This window comes from Cyprinus carpio, chromosome A25 (genome assembly GCF_018340385.1).
Source record: "Cyprinus carpio isolate SPL01 chromosome A25, ASM1834038v1, whole genome shotgun sequence".
NCBI classification, from domain to species: Eukaryota; Metazoa; Chordata; class Actinopteri; order Cypriniformes; family Cyprinidae; genus Cyprinus; species Cyprinus carpio.
In genome coordinates, this window is record NC_056596.1 from 5,930,618 (window position 1) to 5,950,860 (window position 20,243).

General features: G+C 33.9%; 1 protein-coding gene across 1 annotated transcript; it reads left to right on the forward strand.

The window, feature by feature from the left end:
* Positions 1–8,267: 8,267 nt before the first annotated feature.
* On the forward strand, positions 8,268–20,242 carry LOC109050883 (synembryn-A). The gene is made up of 11 exons (XM_042715141.1): positions 8,268–8,506; positions 10,741–10,788; positions 15,001–15,627; positions 16,321–16,410; positions 16,678–16,680; positions 16,755–16,907; positions 17,888–17,983; positions 18,069–18,213; positions 18,913–19,057; positions 19,142–19,261; positions 19,374–20,242. The coding sequence occupies exons 1-11, from the start codon at positions 8,417–8,419 to the stop codon at positions 19,507–19,509; spliced, it is 1,653 nt and encodes a 550-aa protein (XP_042571075.1). The 5' UTR covers positions 8,268–8,416; the 3' UTR covers positions 19,510–20,242.
* Position 20,243: the final 1 nt, after the last annotated feature.

A 20,243-nucleotide genomic window follows, 5' to 3' on the forward strand; every position in this document is an offset into this window, starting at 1 on the left:
GCAGGTGTAGCATTCAGTCCATTATAAAATGTACAAAGAGTGCATGTTGCCTATTATAGAATCAAAATCAACTTTAGATCACAATCGGAAGTTATTTCAAAGCACTCCTCGATGATGGTTTAAAATGGGTTTTAAGCAATACATAATAATCACATACATTTTCAAGTTTGCGATTGATTGAATGGAAACTGTGCCACATTGAGACAAGACAGCAACTAACAAAATTAGCCTGCATATGCAATTTTATGGTTTTCTATGAATCTATTAATTATATGAATCTTAAACATGATATATATATATATATATATATATATATAATATATATATATATATATATATATATATATATATATATATATATATAATTAAAACTAGATAGATAGTTTATATATATTATAAATATAATAAAATTATTTAATAAATATGTGTTTGTGTAAATAGGTTATATTTTATATATTATTGTATTATATGAAAATATATTAAATTGAATAATAATAATATGATATATAAAAATAATCTTAAGTTTATTTATTTTTGTGAATTCACTTCCTTGAAATTTGTTGTGAACATTTCTTAAATTAAATTTTAATATTTGAGTGGCAGATTTCATGTCATGAATATTCAAGTTGGGAAATTTCAGTTGTAAGACACCAGAAAATCCAAGGAAGAATAAAATTACATTGAAAAATTATATTTACTTCATTGTAAGAAAGATTTGTAAGACCGAATGAAGTAAAGGGCTCAAAAAGTTCTCTTCTTTCTAAAAAGACTCGACTTTGACTTAGAGAAAAGATTGATTTTAACCTGACTGAACCAGAGGCCAATAATATCCTGGCGTGTCCCGGAACGCCTCATCCCTTCACACACAGGGACAATGCTGGATGTCAAGCTAGTCTTTTATTTTCCTTTTCTTTTTTGTTGCTCGGATGGCAATGATAGCTAATGATTTGCAGCAGCTGTGGCCAAAGATGTTGTCAGTGCTGAGTTATGTTAGATAAGACGAAATGCCAGCGAGTTAATTGTTCCACCGTGTGTGTCACGGCCACAGTGCTGCCACCTCCGGACAATAGATAAACGGCTCCCTGCTGCTCCATGAGATAAGAGCTGCTGACACTCTCTGGCCTCTTGTTTTCCTGTCAGATATTTCATAGGCAAATCCCTCTCTCACCTTCCAACTCTTTGCCTTTCACTTTCTGGAGTATTATGGTTCTTTTCATAAACGTGATTTCACAGGGATTTATTTAGATTTTTTTTAATCCTTATCTTTATCCGCACCCACAAAATTTGCCACTGCTTGGTTGTTTTATCTCTCCACTCCTATCTGTGACTAAAGAAAACAGGCTCCTATCTCAGAAAGGAACCTGTAAAACAAAGCACAGCGACTGCAAATATAGGAATAACTGCTGAAGTGAGTAGTGCTTGTCAACAAGTTTATATATAGATATATAATAGTATGTGTGGATAATCCACTTAAGACAATATAGTTCCTGTAACTGTGAATCCCAAACCTTCGACTGAGGCATTTTGGATCTAATGCTAGTCTAGTACCAGTGTTTTCAATCCAGAAACCCCTGGGGGTCTGAGAAAGAAGAGCAGGGGCTCAGTGTAAATAGAATTTTCTTTAATTTTTTTCTTTTAAATAAGTGTTATTTTAGTATTATTTAGATGCTGTTATAGTTTTATTGGATTTGAGTTTTATATTTGAAGTTTTCATTTTCATTTTTTTAAAGGTTTAGTCACTTTGTTGTTTTTTCTCATTTTTATTTGTTTATTTTACTTGTCTATGTAACTTTTATTCATTTTCCTTTATTTAGTACATCATTTTAAACTAAATAAAAATAGATGTTTTCATTGGCAAATAGCTAAAATACATTTTTATTTGTCCTTATTTCGGTTAACATTTATTTTATTTCAAGAATTTAAAATAAATGTTTCAGTTTTAAAACTGTTTTAAACTAATAATTCTGATTTGAAACAAAATTATGTCATAATGTTTTTTAATTAAAGTTAGGAAACGCTTTTGTTAACATTAGTTAATGCATTAGGTATCATGAACTAACAATAAAAAATTTTTTAGAGCATTTATTAATCTAGGCTAATGTTTGTTTGTTTTTGTTTGTTCGTTTGTTACAGCGATTACTTAATCATTATATATAGTTAATGTTAGTTTAAAAATATGCAATTGCTCATTACAAATGAACAAATGTCCATTCATAATGCATTATTATCATAAAATGCATTTTTTTAAATATTCATTTATTTTAATAAATAATTTATTCAATTGATCAAATATTAATAATAATTAAGTATTAATATGCAGCAATTAAAGTCAAGTTAAACAAAGTAATTTTCATTAATATTCATAACCTTATAAGAAAGAGTTAGCACAGGTTATAAAATTGTAAGAAGAAAATTTTGCTTTTTTTTTTTTTTTACACGTGAGTCAATGTGAGTGAGTCTGTAAAGGTTGAAATAACAAATGGGAAACAAAAACTTAATTCTTGTTAGCTGTAAGTGAGTCTGTGACAAACAATTCTGCATTAGCTTTTTTTATTATTATTGAATTTTTTTTTTTTTTTTTTTTTCTTCATTTATTGAATTTTTTATTTTTTTTTTTTTTTTTTTTTTTGGTCTGTTGTTGCTGTGTTGTTATTTCCCCTATAGTATATTTTCTCATAGTGGTGTAATTGAACAGTTTGGGATTATGAAAGAGGCCCTTGGTTCAAAAAAACATTTGAGAACCCCTGATCTAATGCAAGTACTGCACATAAAACATAACTTTTCTGCATGAAATCCATGGATAGTGTGTTCAAAGGCCGTGGCATGAAGAGAAGAAAGGCTGAGGTAGAGAAAATGAGTTTGTCTGACAGTGTCTCATCTTTCACACTGTCTGCTGTTGGAATGAGCAGGAAAAATGTAAAAATGAAAGACAGCCAGCAGTTCACTGCATGTTGCAACATGCCACTCGGCCAAATCTCGGGAATGATGTGCTAATAAATTCAGAGCTGGGCCAAGGGTTGACCACGTGCCTAACAGATTCATATTTTTGGACCAAAGAAAAGTTGCATAAATGACTACATACCAAGAATGTGTAATTTAAACACAAATAAAGACTTAATTTCAATCTAATTTAATGTATTACAGTGCATTACACCCTCAGAAAAAAAGGTACAAAAGCTGTCACTGGGGCGGTACCTTTTTAAAAGGCACACCTTTGTACCTAAAGAGTCCATATTGGTACCTTAAAGATACATATAAGTACCTAAAGTGTACATTTTAGTACCTAAAAGGTACAAAGGTGTACCTTTTGAAAAGGTAACGCCCCAGTGACAGCTTTTGTACCTTTTTTTCTGAGAGTGTACTAGGCCTACTTATTAATACTTGAAAACTTCAAGATTTATTATTATATAATTAGCTACTTGCCTTACTTTAAAAATGCTTTGTACAATATTTTTAAAGGAAAGCATACAAATTTCATTTAAAAATGATTGTGCAGCTCTTGCACTTACACTTCTCATCAAATTTCACCCTAAACAAAGATTTTATCCTTAGCATGAGATAGCATTAGCATTCTGTTTTACATGCTTAAACGACGCAATCTCTCAAAACACTACACTGATTATGAACCAATTTGAATGTGCCATGTGTGTTGTACGCAGACGTTTCATTATTTAAAGCACCTCGATCATCGGATGCAGTATTTAGAACAGGGAAGCGATGGCAGATAACCACATGTATAAAGACAGCGGCAACACAGTCTATCAGCTGATCTCGGATCAGAGGAGGCTTTGTGCTTGTTCTGTGTAGTCTGGATCCATCTTATCTTTTTGCTTCACATTCAAAAACTCCTTTGAGGTTTCAAATGAGATGCATTAGTTCGGCTGATAGCAGGGCCCAGTCGCTGAGAGACATATTTTGTGTGTCTGCCATGATGTAGCCTACTATCTATGTAAAGATGTTTTTGAACCAAATCACCTACCCTGCCTTTAAGTTTTGCCTGTTTAGTTTACTACATCAGCGGCCTTCCATATTCACATATAATTAGAACGCTTATTAAAACTTTATATAATTCTTGATGTGAACAGCCATTAATTCAAGTCGAAATATTATTCCCTAGGACTGAATCAATCCCAAATTAGCTTATATAGCCTAGTTCATAAAAATCAAACATCTGTTTTTATTTACTCACCCTTATGTCCATGAAATGCAAAAGGTGATTTATTTAAAGAAAAATCAAGTGACAGTGAAAGTGAGGTGACATACAGTCCCATACTCAGAATTTGTGCTCTGCATTTAACCCATCCAAAGTGCACACACACACACAGCAGTGAACACACACACACACACACCCAGAGCAGTGGGCAGCCATTTATGCTGCTGCGCCTGGGGGAGCAGTTGGGGGTTCGGTGCCTTACTCAAGGGCACCTCAGTCGTGGTATTGCCGGCCCGAGACTCAAACCCACAACCTTAGGATTAGGAGTCAAACTCTCTCAAAACCACAAGGCCACAACTTCCCCAATGAATATCGATTGAAAATGTTGTCATTCGTCCTAACTTTGCGCGCAAGGATAATACATAATGCCGATCGAATCATTCTTTTGAGTCGGATCTTTTCAGTGATTTGGTTGATCTAGTTCGCAAAACTGCTCTGATTCAATGATGTTTTGGACTGATTCGATTCTAGAGTTTTCTATTTTTTTTTTTTTTTTAGAAAGAATAAAAGAAAGTCATACAGTTTATAACACGCGGGGGAGTAAATTACGAAAGAATTTAAATTTTTTGTGTCTCTATTTTAAAAAACGACAACTGCATGTTTTCACTTCTTACTAATTCACATATTTTAGTTTCTCACTCTTGAAAGAAAGCGAATGCAAATAGGTTATTTTGTTTTGATAGAAATACCACAAAAACAGGCACTGGTGACCTGGATAGCCTATAATGCAGCCCCAGAAAAAGAAGTAGTGTCAGTAGGTATTTGTTAAGTTAAGAATCTTATATTTACTTAATATGTCAAATATACTTTGCACCTAATGTACAGTGAAACTATATAGACATACTTCCTGCTCAGCTATTTGTTTAATTCATCTATTGTGTTTTTGTTAAAGCTTTATATATATATATATATAGATATATATATATAACAGTTTAGAAACTTTTATCTATCAAACAATAAATACACCATGTAGTTTATTCACATGTGCTACATTTATACTTGACTTTGTATTTAGGCGGACAACACATCCCATAGACGTACAGTTTAGAAACTTTTTTCTTTCTTTCTTTTTTTTATTTAATTCCTCATGACAAATGGTTGAGCATTAAACAGGTGAAACCTGTGCAGAGAATTTTTAGTTTCCTGTAAAAGTCTCATACCACTGAGAGGGGTTTCCCCTGCATTGTAGACTCAATGGCATTAACCCACTATGCAAATATTAACAGCAGCACCAGGTCTACTTATTTCCTGGTCCAGAATCTTTGGGAAAGTCAAAAAGTGTTTATTATACATAAGCAAAATTAAAAATGCTAGAACTAAACTGAACAGAGTTATGTCTTCCCAAAATGTTCAAGGTTTAAAGGCTAATAAAAGTGTCATGTAAATGTTAAACAAACAATAATTTTACTGAAACTGTGTCTTAGATTGAGTTGACCAAATGTATCCCTTTTGTATTGTTATTCTTGAGCTAGACACCCAAACAGTGTTTGACGGTAACCATAATACACTTTAAATTAACTTTTTATTAAGTGTGAGTCACAAATGTTTGAGACAGTCACACAAAGGTTGAAATTCACAGACAAACTCAGTCCAGCAGTTCCACTGCAGTCATCAGTAAATTGTGTGAATTTGCACCCATTTGGAGATTTTATGGTACTACTGTTTAAAAGAAATAAAGAAAATAAGTGAATAAGATTGATATTGGCAGTGAAGCTAGTGTGAACCATTTTTTTCTCTGTTTCTGTCCTAGAAAACAACAGATTTGAGAGGACAAGGGGTGTTATTTAACTTTAACTATTTGTTTATATAACTATTAAAGTATCATTTATTCAAGATGACTCAAATATGATCACAGAAACATACCGACAAATGTCAAAAACTGCAGTCCCATGGTGTCTGACTTTTCTGAGAGATTATATTTTATAAAAATGCTGTATTTCTTCTGTTCATTACTTAAAACATCCAAAGCTGTTTCACAACTTTATTATTTTATAAAGGCAAGTGAAAGTATTTAGCTCTTGTAGAAAATAAAGTCGGTTAATTTTTAATTTGTTGTACCACTTTTGCTGAAAGCACACAAGCATTTACATAGAAACCTTTCCCACAATGTGGTGTTAAAGAAAAAAAAATCAAACTCATCAATAACAAGGTTTTTATTTCCTCTTTAACGTATAAATTATATTCTGACAGACATTTCAAAGTACAGATAATGCTGTTGATGTTACATCACAGTGTAATACACAAATGAAAAACCCTTTGATAATTAGAGGGAACTTCCTCAAACGACAAAATATGAATGAATCATGTAATCGCTCTAAGATGTCCAGCTGTCATAGTTTAAACAACACTTAAATGTGGAATGGGGAAGTGGTTTGTTGTAGTTAAACCAGACTAATCGGGGTATGTTGATGGGAAACATGACCTAGAATCCCTTCTATTAGTTTCCTCAACTAACTGTCAATGTTACATAAAAATCATATTTCGTGCGAAGTATTGCAGAAATCTTACCAGTGACAGTCAGGTCGAGAGATGTACATTGACGTTTCGTTTTCAACCACTAGAGGTCAGTATAGAAACACAGAAAAGTGCACAAGAATCACAGACTGATAAACTCTTGTTAAATGGAAAAATTGTTTTCGTTTATTTGCATAAGAACCTCCATCCACAGGGGATACAGTTACAGTTTATGGTGACTGTAACCCTGTTCCACAATTCTTTGTAGTTTACTTTTGTGTAGAATGTTAAAATGTCCCAACAGGCATTGCAGGTTAAAGTGCTTTTTAAGATATCTAAATTTACCATCAGAACTGTCCATAGATCATTTATTCAATCAATTCAAGTCTCAAAGAGAACAAAGACAATAGATGAGTTGTTGTGATTTATTTGCCAATGTTTCAATAAAACACTTAGAATACAAAGTTTTTTATGTAACTGCTTTAAATATAAATGGAAACATGCAATAAAAATAAAATAAAATAAATCAGGAAACTGTCGTAATATGTTTTGTTTCATGTTTCACATGAAGTGCATTTTTCAAACACTTTTTATAGAGTGTTTAATGTATGTTTAGCAACTATTGTCTTTAAGTCTCATTAAATACTATCTATTTTATTTGTTTTTTGATTTTAATTGTGTTTGTGTGTGTGTGTGTGTGTGTGTGTGTGTGTGTGTGTGTGTGTGTGTGTGTGTGTGTGTGTGTGTGTGTGTGTGTGTGTGTGTGTGTGTGTGTGTGTGTGTACTCATTGTGGACCAGTTTTTTATTCAAAGTTACAATAACAAGAGGCATTATATAATGACATTATTAACACATTAAAACATTCCATATACATACATTTTTGTGTTTGTTTGTTTGTTGGAAAAAATGAATAATATATATATAAAAAAACACATTTCATTCATATATATATATATATATATATATATATATATATATATATATATATCTATATATATATATATATATATATATATTACACTTTAAAATGGCATTATAAAAAAGTGAATCAAATGCACATTCTTTCATACACCTCAGATTTCTATAATTATAGATTTTTAAATCCTTCCTTAAAAAATAAATAAATAAATAAGGCTACAGTGATGCAAACAAACAGTGAACAAATGCAAAAATTGCTTCTTCTTCCTGTCTGCAAAATTCACAGGTTAAATCATTCTTCTTCAGAATTCACACAAAATTCACACTCATTTATTTCAATTTGTTATTGATACAGAACCCTATACTATTTTGCATTTTTTTTATGCTTTGTCCCAGTAGATATTACCAAATAAAGGAAACACAAAAAAAAAAAAAACTTGCTGCAGGAAAAAAGACAGCACAAAATGCATTTCTTATAACGTTATTGCTACACTGATGTTATAAAACATCAGCATTATCAAGAGTTGAGTAGCCCATCTCGTCATGTATACCGACAAGTCCCGCCTCCTACGACGTGATTGGCTAGTGTCACTCCTTCTCGCAGTCTATGATTGGATCGTTAAGACGTCGTTCGCACAGCCGCGCCAATCACAACAAACAATGCGCAGGCCTGACTTTATGGTAGTCTTCACCTGTGTTCTTCACTACAAATCCCATGATTCCAATGCTTCTTTAATCGCATCATCCAAGAGCTACCGTATCGCTCGGGTAAAGCTGATTGTGTTTACATGATTTTTGGCTCTTCCTGAAAGCAGAAGGGTGGAACAGCGATGAAAATGGACTTAAATGTCATCATAGAGAAGATGGAAACAGGCGACCAGGACGCCGCACTGACAGCTCTACAGACCTTTAACAAGGAGGTACATATCAGGTTCATGTAAATACGGACTGTTATAAGATGATGGATGTGAATATTCTGGGAGGACGTGACTGTTTTGTGCATATGGAAAGTGTTTCTTTTGTGATACCATAAGAGACATATATTTTTGTAAATATTGCATATTTTAGAGTTTACTGCACTGTGACATTTGGTTGATACAATAGTCCTCTGTTTTGTAAATATTGCATGAAAAACACCATCGATGAGGAGCTTCCATGATCAGAATAATGCATTATGTTTCAAATTATGCAAATGCATAGTAATAACACTAAAAAATGAACGTCATTTACCCGTATAGATGTGGATGTTTATCAGGAACGTTATGTTTTTACATAATATTATACCAAAAAAAAAAAAATTAGAATATTGAAATAAAAGAAAATTAGAAATATCATATTCAAATGAAGAATAGAATAGAATAGAATAAGTACCAAAGGGTTTGTTCATGTTGTCATTTATTATTTTGTTATAATAACAGGCATTCAGAAAGACAATACATAATTCTTTACAACAGCAAAATAGCTTGAAATGAAGCAGACATGCTCTGATGTCAACAGCAGTGCAGAGCTTTACTCGACTCCTCTGAAAAACATTCCTTTCGAGCAATATGTTGTCATAATTATAAGTACTTTATGCAGTGATATTTGGTACTTCATGTACTGCTACTACTGGGGCCTTCCTTTTTAGATTATATACCTAAAATCCTATCAAAAGGTTTAAAAAGACAAAACCAGAAAGGCCTTTGAAATCTTAACAAATGATCCACATGGGAAATAGGTTAGTGGGTAAATTTAAATCCGCCCAGAAACCTCGGAAAAATAAGCAAAGTCATTTGAGTTAAAGAACTTTGTGTGACGTTGGTTAGATTAGGACTCAAGCAACATAAATAGATTTCTTAGGCTGATCCTGATGCTTCGTGAGCCGGTATCACAGAGGTTCATGTGGTTAAGCACTCTAATCATGCTTTGGGACAGAACTGATGTGTCGCTGATACATATCAAGAGATTATAAATTAAAATTACCATTGAATTTACAGCCTGTACAAGATTTACATTATTATTTTAATTTTTTTGTTGTTGTTGTTATTGCTCATGCAGATAGATTTTGTCATTTTTTTTCCCATTGCATTACACATATGCTGTATGTTTAAATATGAAGTGACCCCACCCCATAAAAAATATTTGGACACTAAGTCAGATTTACAAATGTATAAATTTCATTGCATTAAATGATCAAACCAGTTGTTTTAATAATGTTTATAATAATTAATAAAATCGCTTTCAAAAAAAATCCCACTTGGTTTGATGTTTTGGTTTTAATTTACATTTACAACTTAAAACCCCAAAAATGTAAATCCAAGTGCCATCCAAGATGTAGATGACTTTGTTTCTTCATCAGAATAGGTTTTGAGAAATGTAGCATTACATCACTTGCTCACCAATGGATCATCTGCAGTGAATGGGTGCCGTCAGAATGAGAGTCCAAACAGCTGATAAAAACATCACAATAATCCACAAGAAATCCACACCATTCCAGTCCATCAGTTAATGAATAGTGAATCGACAAGCTGCGTGTTCCAACATTAAGACATTTTTAACTTCAAACCGTTGCTTCCATCTAAAATACAAGTTCTCTGTCCATAATATTGCTTTCTCTAATGAAAACGTAGTTTTGTCTGAATCGGGAGAGAAATATGCACAGATCACCGTTTACAAGCAAAACGAGTCCAAAACAGTTCTTAAAAAATATGTCGGTGGATTTTGATGTGAGAGGACAAATGGGCATGGACTTATTAACTTGAGGAAGCATTGTTATGGATTATAGACTTGTATTTTGATCTGAAGCAATGGTTTAAATTGGCTTGATGCATTTTTTGATTACAAACATGCAGCTTTTTGCTTCACAAGATGTTAATTGATGGACTGGATGGTTGTGGATTACTTGTGGATTATTGAGATCTTTTTGTTTGGACTCTCATTCTGACGGCACCCATTCACTGCAAAAGAATCCATTGATGAGCAAGCAATGTAATGCCACATTTCTCCAAATCTGGTCTGATTAAGGAACAAACTCATCTACATCTTGGATGACCTTTGGCTGAAAAAATTTTCAATAGATTTTCAGTTTTGAGTGGATTTTCCATTAAAGTATTTTTGTATTTATGCATAAATGTATGTGTCGGTGTTCCACATTATGTTCTTTTTTCTCTTTTAGAAATCACAGTGTTTTTCATTTACCTCTGGGGAGGAGGAAGACAGAGAGGTAAGCCTAACTCGACATTATAATGCAAGCAGTCAGCAATTCAACCCTGAACAACAAGCTTTGTAATGCTTTGTCTAGCCATTTTAGATACATTACTTTCAGTATTCATAAATAGTCATTAATATTTCATTGCCAAATTGATTTGCAATAAATATAAGAAGCTTGTGTGCTTATATCAAGTGATATCTATTGAATCATATTTTATAGTACTATTGTAATGTGTCCTTGGTTTGACTTTATGTGCTCGCCTTTTTTGGCAGGATGGACATTTGCAAGAAGAGGTATTTGGGTACCTTATGGGTAGCTTGAAGTTTCAGATGTAGCGTAGCATTAGCATAGAACCCAAAGCCTATTTCTCATTCCTGATTGTCTAATGCTAGATGTATCTGGTATTTTGACTTTACTGTATAACAAAGAAGGTTTTATAGTATCACATGATGGGAGTATTACAGAAATATAAAGAAATACGCTTTAGGGCTTTGTAAGATGACACTGTGTTGATATGGTTGGAGAATGTTTCATGGGAATCAATGTGGTTCAGAAACAAGTCGAAAATGATATCTTTGGCAGTGGAACAAATGAGATCTTTATCTGTATGCTGTCTTATTCCATTTGCATTGTTTATACCAGTAATATTTTCCCATTTGAGTACATTGGTGATGTTGAAACTAGTAGTCGATCTATACGAGTCTTTAACTGGCCAATGCTAATATCTAGACCAGTGGTTCTCAACTGATGGGTCACGACCCGAAAATGGCCCGAGGTCTGTTCTGGTGTGTTGAGGAAAGCAGAGAAAAATCAATTCTTCATGCAAACAAAAAAATGTTAGTCATAAATTCATGTACAAATAGGATATCTTTTAAAAAGGAGTAGAGAATGCAAGATTTTTGTTGCAGATTTGGCTATTACCACTTTTCACTATCATCACTGTTATTCTTTTTATATTATTTTTTTGTGTTTGTTAATTTTAGTGTTTAGTTCTATGTTCACTCTGGTCATCAGAGTTGCCAAGTACGCTTATAATATGCAACTTTGGGCTTCAACAGCAATATACACCACTTTACAAAAAGCACTACTACAGTAAATCACATTTGCACTGAGATGTATAGACCTTTTTTGATGCCAAGGACCCCCCAAAATAATGACCGCCTTGCAAAGAACTCTCTTTCTCTTTATACTGTTTATACTACAGCCAAAAGAAATGAGAAAAACAGTAAGTGTGATATTATACAGATTTTTTGTTGCTATTTTTGAATTCAAAATAATTACAAAATTTATACTAAAGCCAAAAGAAATCATTAAAATACGATCTGGAAAATCTTAGTTGAATTCAAAATAATTACAAAATGTAACAAAAATTAGTTTTGCTTAATTTTTTTATAGTTCGTCTGTAATTCTTTAGTGCTAACTATTATTGTAAAATTTATTTTCACGTAGCCTCAATATTTTGGTAAATATGTAGTCAGGTAAATTTTAGAACTTCTATCATTAATTATAAAACATTGCTTTAGTACAGATAAGTTTTTGTACTAATTTTGCTTGTTTTTTCTTGTTTTTGCAAGGATGGGAACATTCTAGAAGTTTCTGTAACATTCTGTAATATTCTAGTACTTTCTGGAACATTCCAGAACATTGTGGGACTAGTCACAAAAGACAAAACTTATCTACACGTCTGAAGTTTTGCGTAACTGTTTATGTTAAACTGTTGTTGTTTGCTCAGTATTATGCATGTACCATGTCATTTTTATGAATGAGTAATAACAGATTAGTTTGTATGCTTGTTTGTATAAGCAGATTTTTTTTACACCTTTTTTCCCTCCCAAATATTTTGCAAATCACATTTTGAAAACCCCTGGTATAGACTATAAACATTAAACATAAATATTTTTTTTTGCTGTTTTAATTTAATAATTATCATGTCATTTATACTAAAGGCGAAATAAATTATTAATGTATTATTTGGAAAATATTTTTATAAATTCTAAATAATTATTAGTACATAATTATTTCCATAGCATTTTACCCTTTGGAAACCCCTGGTAAAAACTGTAACACCATAATGCTGTTATATTTGGTTATCACAGTGTGGTGTCACAGATGGGTTTCAAACAGATCTCAATTTGTTCATTGCTTGACTGGGTTATGTTAGGACGTGTCACAGTTGGAGTCCAATTTGGTAACTGTAAATTCTAGAGTGAGACAGTTGGAGGTCTCGGCAGTGAAACACAGTCAGGGAGAATTTGAGGAGTTGTCAGTCTTCCACACGTGTATAGCGAGCTGTCTACTCTAACAATAATGAATGATCCCTCTCAGGAACTCCAGGCATCTATTTCTACAACACCCAATGTGATTTATTAAATATCCTTGGGAAGAGCGGGGAAAATGGACATGATGTTGTTATGTTGCTACTCTAGCAAAAACAGGTCTCAAGTGTGTTTCAAAGCATGAATTCAAAGCTGAAATTTTTTGTCCACTGAATTGCATGAAAATAACACCCATGAGATTCCCTTATGTAGCCTCTAAAAGTTTTTCTTAATTGGTGGGATTCTCAATAAATCTGTTCTGATAGGGTCAGAGACATAATTTTCATGTATTTTTTACAATTTATATGTGATTTTTTTTAAAGGGGTCATATAATGCAATTTCAAGTGTTACTTTGGAGTGTTACAAGCTGTTTGTGCATAGATAAGATCCCTAAAGTTGCAATGACTAAAATCTCAAACCCAAAGAGATATTCTTTATAAAATTTAAGACTCTCTGTTCATGGAGAGGCTGTGTTTCATTGTGAAAGCGATACTACTTTGTTTGGTCTTCCAAAAGAGGACACAACTAGAAATCATTGGTTAAGTTGTATCTACAACACTGTTCTAGAACCTGGAAGAGTAGCCTACAATGCGTCTGTGCACAAAGGCTGTTTCTATAAAGTGGGGCAATTCCAACTTTGTAAGGACAGTCTGGCACTTCTGACTCTTAGCCTGTAAGTACATTTTCATATTTAAAGACTTTGTCACTGATGATTCAAATGCAAGTTTTGAGCAGTGTAGAGTAGCGCTTGTTGTTTGTCGTTTCTCCGATCACAAATTAGAAACAATAATGTACAGTATATGGAAAATAATGTTGTTGTTTTTTTTTTACCTTAAACCGCATAAACATGTTGCATTACACCAAATACACAAAATAATTTTCTTTTTAGCAACGTCATATGACCCCTTTAAATATGTTGTATATTTGTAATTTTAATTTCTATTTTTTTCTTTTTATATCCCTTTATGTATTTTATATTTAAAATCTAAAATATATACACCACCCTTCAAATGTGTGACTTCAGTCAAGATTTTTTATTTTTTGAAAGAAAGAGAGAGAGAAATACTTTTTTATTTAGCAAGGAAGCATTGAATTGACCAAAAGTCTCAGTAAATACATTTCTAATGTTATAAAAGATTTCTGTTTTTTGTTTTTTTTTTGTTTTTTAATGCCGTTCTTTTGAACTTTCTATTCATCAAAGAGTTCTGGAAAAAAAAATCTAATAAAAAATACAAATGTTTACACAAAAATATTAAGCAGCACAATTGTTTTCAACATTAATAATACTATGATAGGTTTCTTGAGCATTAAATCAGGATATTAGAGGGATTTCTGAAAGTGATTTCTGAAGGTTTGAATGATTTCAGCTCTGCCATCACAGAAATAAATGACATTTTATAATATATTAAAATAGACAACATAGACAGTTATTTTAAACTGTAATAACATTTCACTCGGATTTTGCAGTTCTTATTGTATTTCTGATCAAATAAATGCAGCCTTGTTGAGCATAATGTAGAGGCTTCTTTCAAAAACATAATAAAAAAAAAAACCCCACAGAATCCAAACTCTGAAATTGTAATGTATGTTTCATAATTTGTAAATTTTTATTTGTAAATTATTTGATGTATTTCTGATTTTTACACACACACACATATATATATATATATATATATATATATATATATATATATATATATATATATATATATATATATTTACATTTTAATTTAATATATATTTTAATTTAAAATGTAAAATAATAATAAAAAAATGTAAAAGTAATTAAGTAGTAAAAAGAAAAAACACTGGTGCACAAATTTGATACTGTCCATTGTAAACTCTGACTCATAAAGTGATGGTGTACATTGTTGCTGCTGTTCACCTTATCTCTCTCTTGTCTCTCAGCGTCTGGGCGAATTAGTGCTGGGCTTCCTAGAGAGAGACCTCCAGCCATCCTGTCAGCTGGCCTGCTTGGAAACCATCCGTATCCTGTCCCGTGACAAGAAGAGCCTGGCTCCCTTTGCCACCCGCCACGCCATGCAGATCCTGATCCGACATGCTGGCCTTGGTCAGGGAGAGGGCGTCACGCCCGAAATCCCAGACCTGGAAGTGATCGTGGAGGCCCTGAAGTGCTTGTGTAACATCGTGTTCAACAGCGAGGCGGCTCAGGAGGCGGGGGCGGAGCTCCACCTGATTGTGGGATTGGCCAAGAGGCTGAAACAGTGCCGCGAGCCACAGTGGAACCACGATGTGCGATTCTTCGACCTGCGCCTCACGTTCCTGATCACCGCCCTGCGTGTGGACATAAGAGCCCAGCTGGCACGCGAGCTGCGGGGTGTTAGTCTGCTGTCGGAGGCTCTGGATGCCACGCTCGGCCTCTGCTGGCCTGACACGTACGAGGTGGCCCGTGCAGGCTTTGACGGCTGCTCAGAGCTGCCCCCGCTGGGGAGGCAGGAGACGGAGCGAGTCATGGAGATCCTGAAGATCCTCTTTAACGTCACCTTTGATTCCAACCGCCGTAAGGTGGATGAGGTGAGTCTGTGCCACCACATTCAATTGTGTCAGGCAATATTTTGTGGGCAAACAGTGACAGTGCTGCTGTTTCCTAAATTTTAATGATTGTATCTCATGAAACCTGTGAAGAACTTGTTTGGCCATATTATATCCCCAAAGTCACAAGAAAGAAATGGATATATATATCATTAAAGACCACAGTTTCTATTTTTGATTACAATATTTCATTTGTTATTCATGTTCAGTGCTAACAAATATGATGGCCGATTTTATAAATAAATACTGATTTGTTCATTAAAAAACATTATTGCCATCATCTGCCTATTGAGACTGTTGCAATAATTAAAAAAGAAAATAGAAATAATAAAATTATATAATTACAAAAAATTAAGAAAAAAAAACAATACCGATATTTGGGGATTGTGCATTCCTATCTGTAGATTAAATGTGTTTAATTTTGTTGCCTGCTTCTTAATATTGTGATAAGATATTAAGTTATTTTTCATTTTCTAATTTTCTCTGAATCCCACAAAAGCGTGTCAGTTTCATTCCCACATTTTGCTGAATAAGCATTACACACCCACAGAAATTTGATCTGTTCTCTCAGTGTAAATAACAGTATTTAATTAGTGTGTGTGAGCGTGTTTGTGTGGTGTATGAGGACACAAATTTGTATAATTGCATGTTTATGTGTGTGTGTGTGTGTTGCAGGAGGAAGCAGCCACTTACAGACACCTGGGTGCCATACTGAGACACTGCATCATGAGCACCTCAGAGGGAGAGGAGCGCACGGAGGAGATGGTTGGGGGGGTAGGGCGCACGGAGGAGATGCAAAGGCCTACACACAAAAAAAAACACAAAAAGATATACATAAGAAAAAAGATAAAAAAAACAAGGATACAGTTTCTCAATAATGCATTGAGACAGTGAGACACTGGCACAGATTCCCACCATGTGTCTTGCTCTGATTTGCAGAGTTATTTAAAAAATTAGGAGACAGTGAGACACTGGCACAGATTCCCACCATGTGTCTTGCTCTGATTTGTAGAGTTTGGTAACAAATTAGAGCAAATCCACAGGGATCTCAATCCCAGTTAATTAGCTGATTTGTAAAAGAAAGCAAATTTGATGTGAATTTGTTTTACAGCCACACGGTGAACCTTCTGGGGAACCTGCCGCTTCCATGTCTTGACGTTTTGCTGATGCCTAAAGTCCAGCAGGGCTCTATCGAGTACATGGGTGTCAACATGGACGCCGTCAAGGTGCTGGTGGAGTTTTTGGAGAAAAGACTCGACCGGGTGAGCAACGGAATACTTCTGTTGTGCAAAAGTGTACTGTTAATATTTCAAAACATCATTTAAAAAGGTTAAAACACAGTAAAACGTTCCATAGACTGTATAAAAACATGGACACAGTATCCGTGACATCACCCATGGGTTTCTGAAGAGTATTTTTGAAGCCCAAAGTGGGCAGAGCCAGCTGTCGCCATCTTGGCAGCACATCACCATGCATCACTCCTGGATAATCGAAAATGAGCAAAGAGGCAGGATGTGGGTGGAGCTGGTTGCTGAAACCACGCCCACCTGGACACTTTAACATGGGGCATCTATGGGATAGACTCCCTTTTGGAGCCAGTCTTTAGTGGCCAGTCGATGAATTGCGGTTTAAGTCACTTCCGTGTTGATTTCAAGAAAGAGACTGAAAGGTTGCTGCTTGGAACGTTCACATTTCTTCCAGTGGTGGGTGGCCCCGCCCACAGTGAAATCTCATTGGTCCGAAATCACACTTTACAATCACACTAAACATCATTTTTGTTTGTCTTTGTAAATATACAATTTATATATAGAAATACACATTTTGTGAGTTGTTATTTACATATTCATTAATTTTTTATCCATTAAAAAAAAAGTTAAAAGTTAAAAATAAAAATTACTTTACATTCATTTAGAATTAATTTACAGATTATACAACTTTTATAAGTACATCTAAAAAACATGACATGAAATTGTTTCAAAGCTGCTTTGAAACAATTTATTGTGAATGCAAATATAATTGGACTTGAATTTTGCTGTGTTAGCTTGAGGAGAAACGTCTGCGATGAAGTTATTTTGGTTCTTTCTTTTCTGGGAGCTGCTCTACACCTGTTTGTGCTGGCTTTGCTGTTATTGTTTTTGTGCTGGGTGTGAAGGGAACGCTTTGAGGGATTTCTGCACCAGGACACAGCTGGAGCTCCAGTGTTCAACAGTTTAACTGCTCAACTTGTTGACATTGTTTCCAGGGAAACAAGCTGAAAGAAACACTGCTGCCCTCGTTAAATCTACTGACGGAAAGTGCTCGCATCCACAGAGAGACCAGGAAGTTTTTACGGATGAAGGTGAGATTTGTTGAAAACTCGATTGTGGACTTGAGAGATGTTTTCTTTTTGGGTAATGAAAGTGTATGTTTGCGTGTCTACACAGGTGCTTCCACCATTACGAGATGTCAAAAACAGACCTGAGGTCGGGAACGCTCTACGGAACAAGCTAGTGCGTCTAATGACACACATAGACACGGACGTGAAGCACTGTGCGGCTGAGTTCTTGTTTGTGCTGTGCAAGGAGAGTGGTAGGTTACATTATCATTAAAAATACACAAAATCAATGGAATATTGAGATTACACATTAAAAAAAGAGGGTATTTTAAACTTTTTTTTTTTTTTTTTTGAGCAAAATTATTTTAGGAACACTAGTACATTTCTTTACTGTAGTTTGGAAAATGCAAATTTATGTGAATTTAATGCCATTTTAATTTAAGAATAAATCATGTATTCTAGAAGGGACTGCAAAAATAACCCCCTTACATATTAACATCTTATGTTATAATAACTTGATTGCTTAGATTTATTTAATTCTTAAAAAATAAAAAATAAGTATCTTATGCTCACCAAAGCTGTATTTATTTGATCAGTAGTACAGTAATATTGTAAAATATTCTTACAATTTAATGCACTTTTTTTTTTCTTTTTAATTTATTTTAAAATATAATTTATTCCTGTGACGCAAAACTGAAATTTCAGCAGCAGTTACTCCAGTCTTAAGTGTCAAATGAGCCATCAGAAATAATTCTAATATGATTATTTGGTGTTCAAAAAGCATTTCTTATTATTTATTGATGTTGAAAACAGGATTATTTGATGAATAGCAAGTTTGGAATAACATATATACAGTAGATATATATATATATATACACGTATATATAGATTTAGCCAAAAGTTGAAGAAACAATCTTTTGTAATAAAATAATTGATTCTTTTCTGTCTATCAGTTTCCAGGTTTATCAAGTACACAGGTTATGGTAACGCAGCAGGGCTGCTGGCCGCTCGGGGACTGATGAGAGGCGGCCGAGACCCTGGACATTACTCAGAAGATGAGGACAGCGATACCGAGGAGTACAGAGAGGCAAAACCTCAGTACGGCATTGTTAGAAACCATAAAAGCCACCTGTAAGTTAGAAAAAAAAAAATCTGATTTTGTATTTTTTTTGTCTTGTACAGCATCAATCCAGTGACCGGCCGTGTGGAGGAGGAGCAGCCTAACCCTATGGAGGGAATGACTGAAGAACAGAAAGAATACGAAGCCATGAAACTGGTCAAAATGTTCGATAAACTCTCCAGGTAATAAAGTGACTTCAGGAAACCCAAAGCTTACAAGCAGCGGTGCTGTCATTGTGCTTTCAGTTTAGAATGACATCAGCTGTAAGTAACCACTAACATGCTTTTCTTTCAGGGAGCAGCTGATCCAGCCAATGAAAATCGGAGCTGATGGTAAAATGACTTCATTGGAGCCACAAGAGCTTCATTATTTAGCCAGCCAACAGTTCGGAGAGTCCAATAATTCTGACAGCGACAGTGACACAAACTAATTCTCCTGAAATGAGTCTTGAGGCTTTTAACAGGAAGGATAGGATTGTTTCTTTAACTCTAATCAAAAACGGAAGCTTATTGTGAATCATATAAAATAATTGAATCGTTTGACACGCAAAGATTTAAATGCTTTGTTTTTATTCCAAAGGAAAACACCTGGTGATTGTTATTTCATTTCTTTTGAGGTTTATTGTATCGGCCTGTCTTTTCTGTACAGTGACAATGGTAATATTTTCTGTACAATGACAATGAAAACAAGGTTTGGTTGCACAGTGCTAGTTTATTAATATAACAGGATTCATTTAATGGAATTCATCACAGATTTAATTTTTCATTTAGAACGTGGTCTGAGAAGAAAACAAATATGATGCTGGGTGATGACAGTGACGGAGCCCTGATATTTTTTTATTTATTCATTCATTTGGTTTTAGGATGAGCTGAGTTGAGCTGAGCGGGGAGATTTTTAAGTTACAATAAATATCTAGTTTATGAGATGTGATCATTTATGAGGAACGACAGTTCAGCATTTTTTTTGTTTTACACAGGAGCATATAAATCCTCCGGTGATCAACTTTTCTTTTGTTCTCTGTGGTAAAAAGATTAATTACTGTATATTGTTGTTGGTGGCCCGTGTAGTTATGTGTGAATGACTGAAGGGAATGTTAAATAATTTATATCACATTATGTTTAAAGAGATTTATTGTGAGATGATAATAAAAGAGCTGAATTTGTC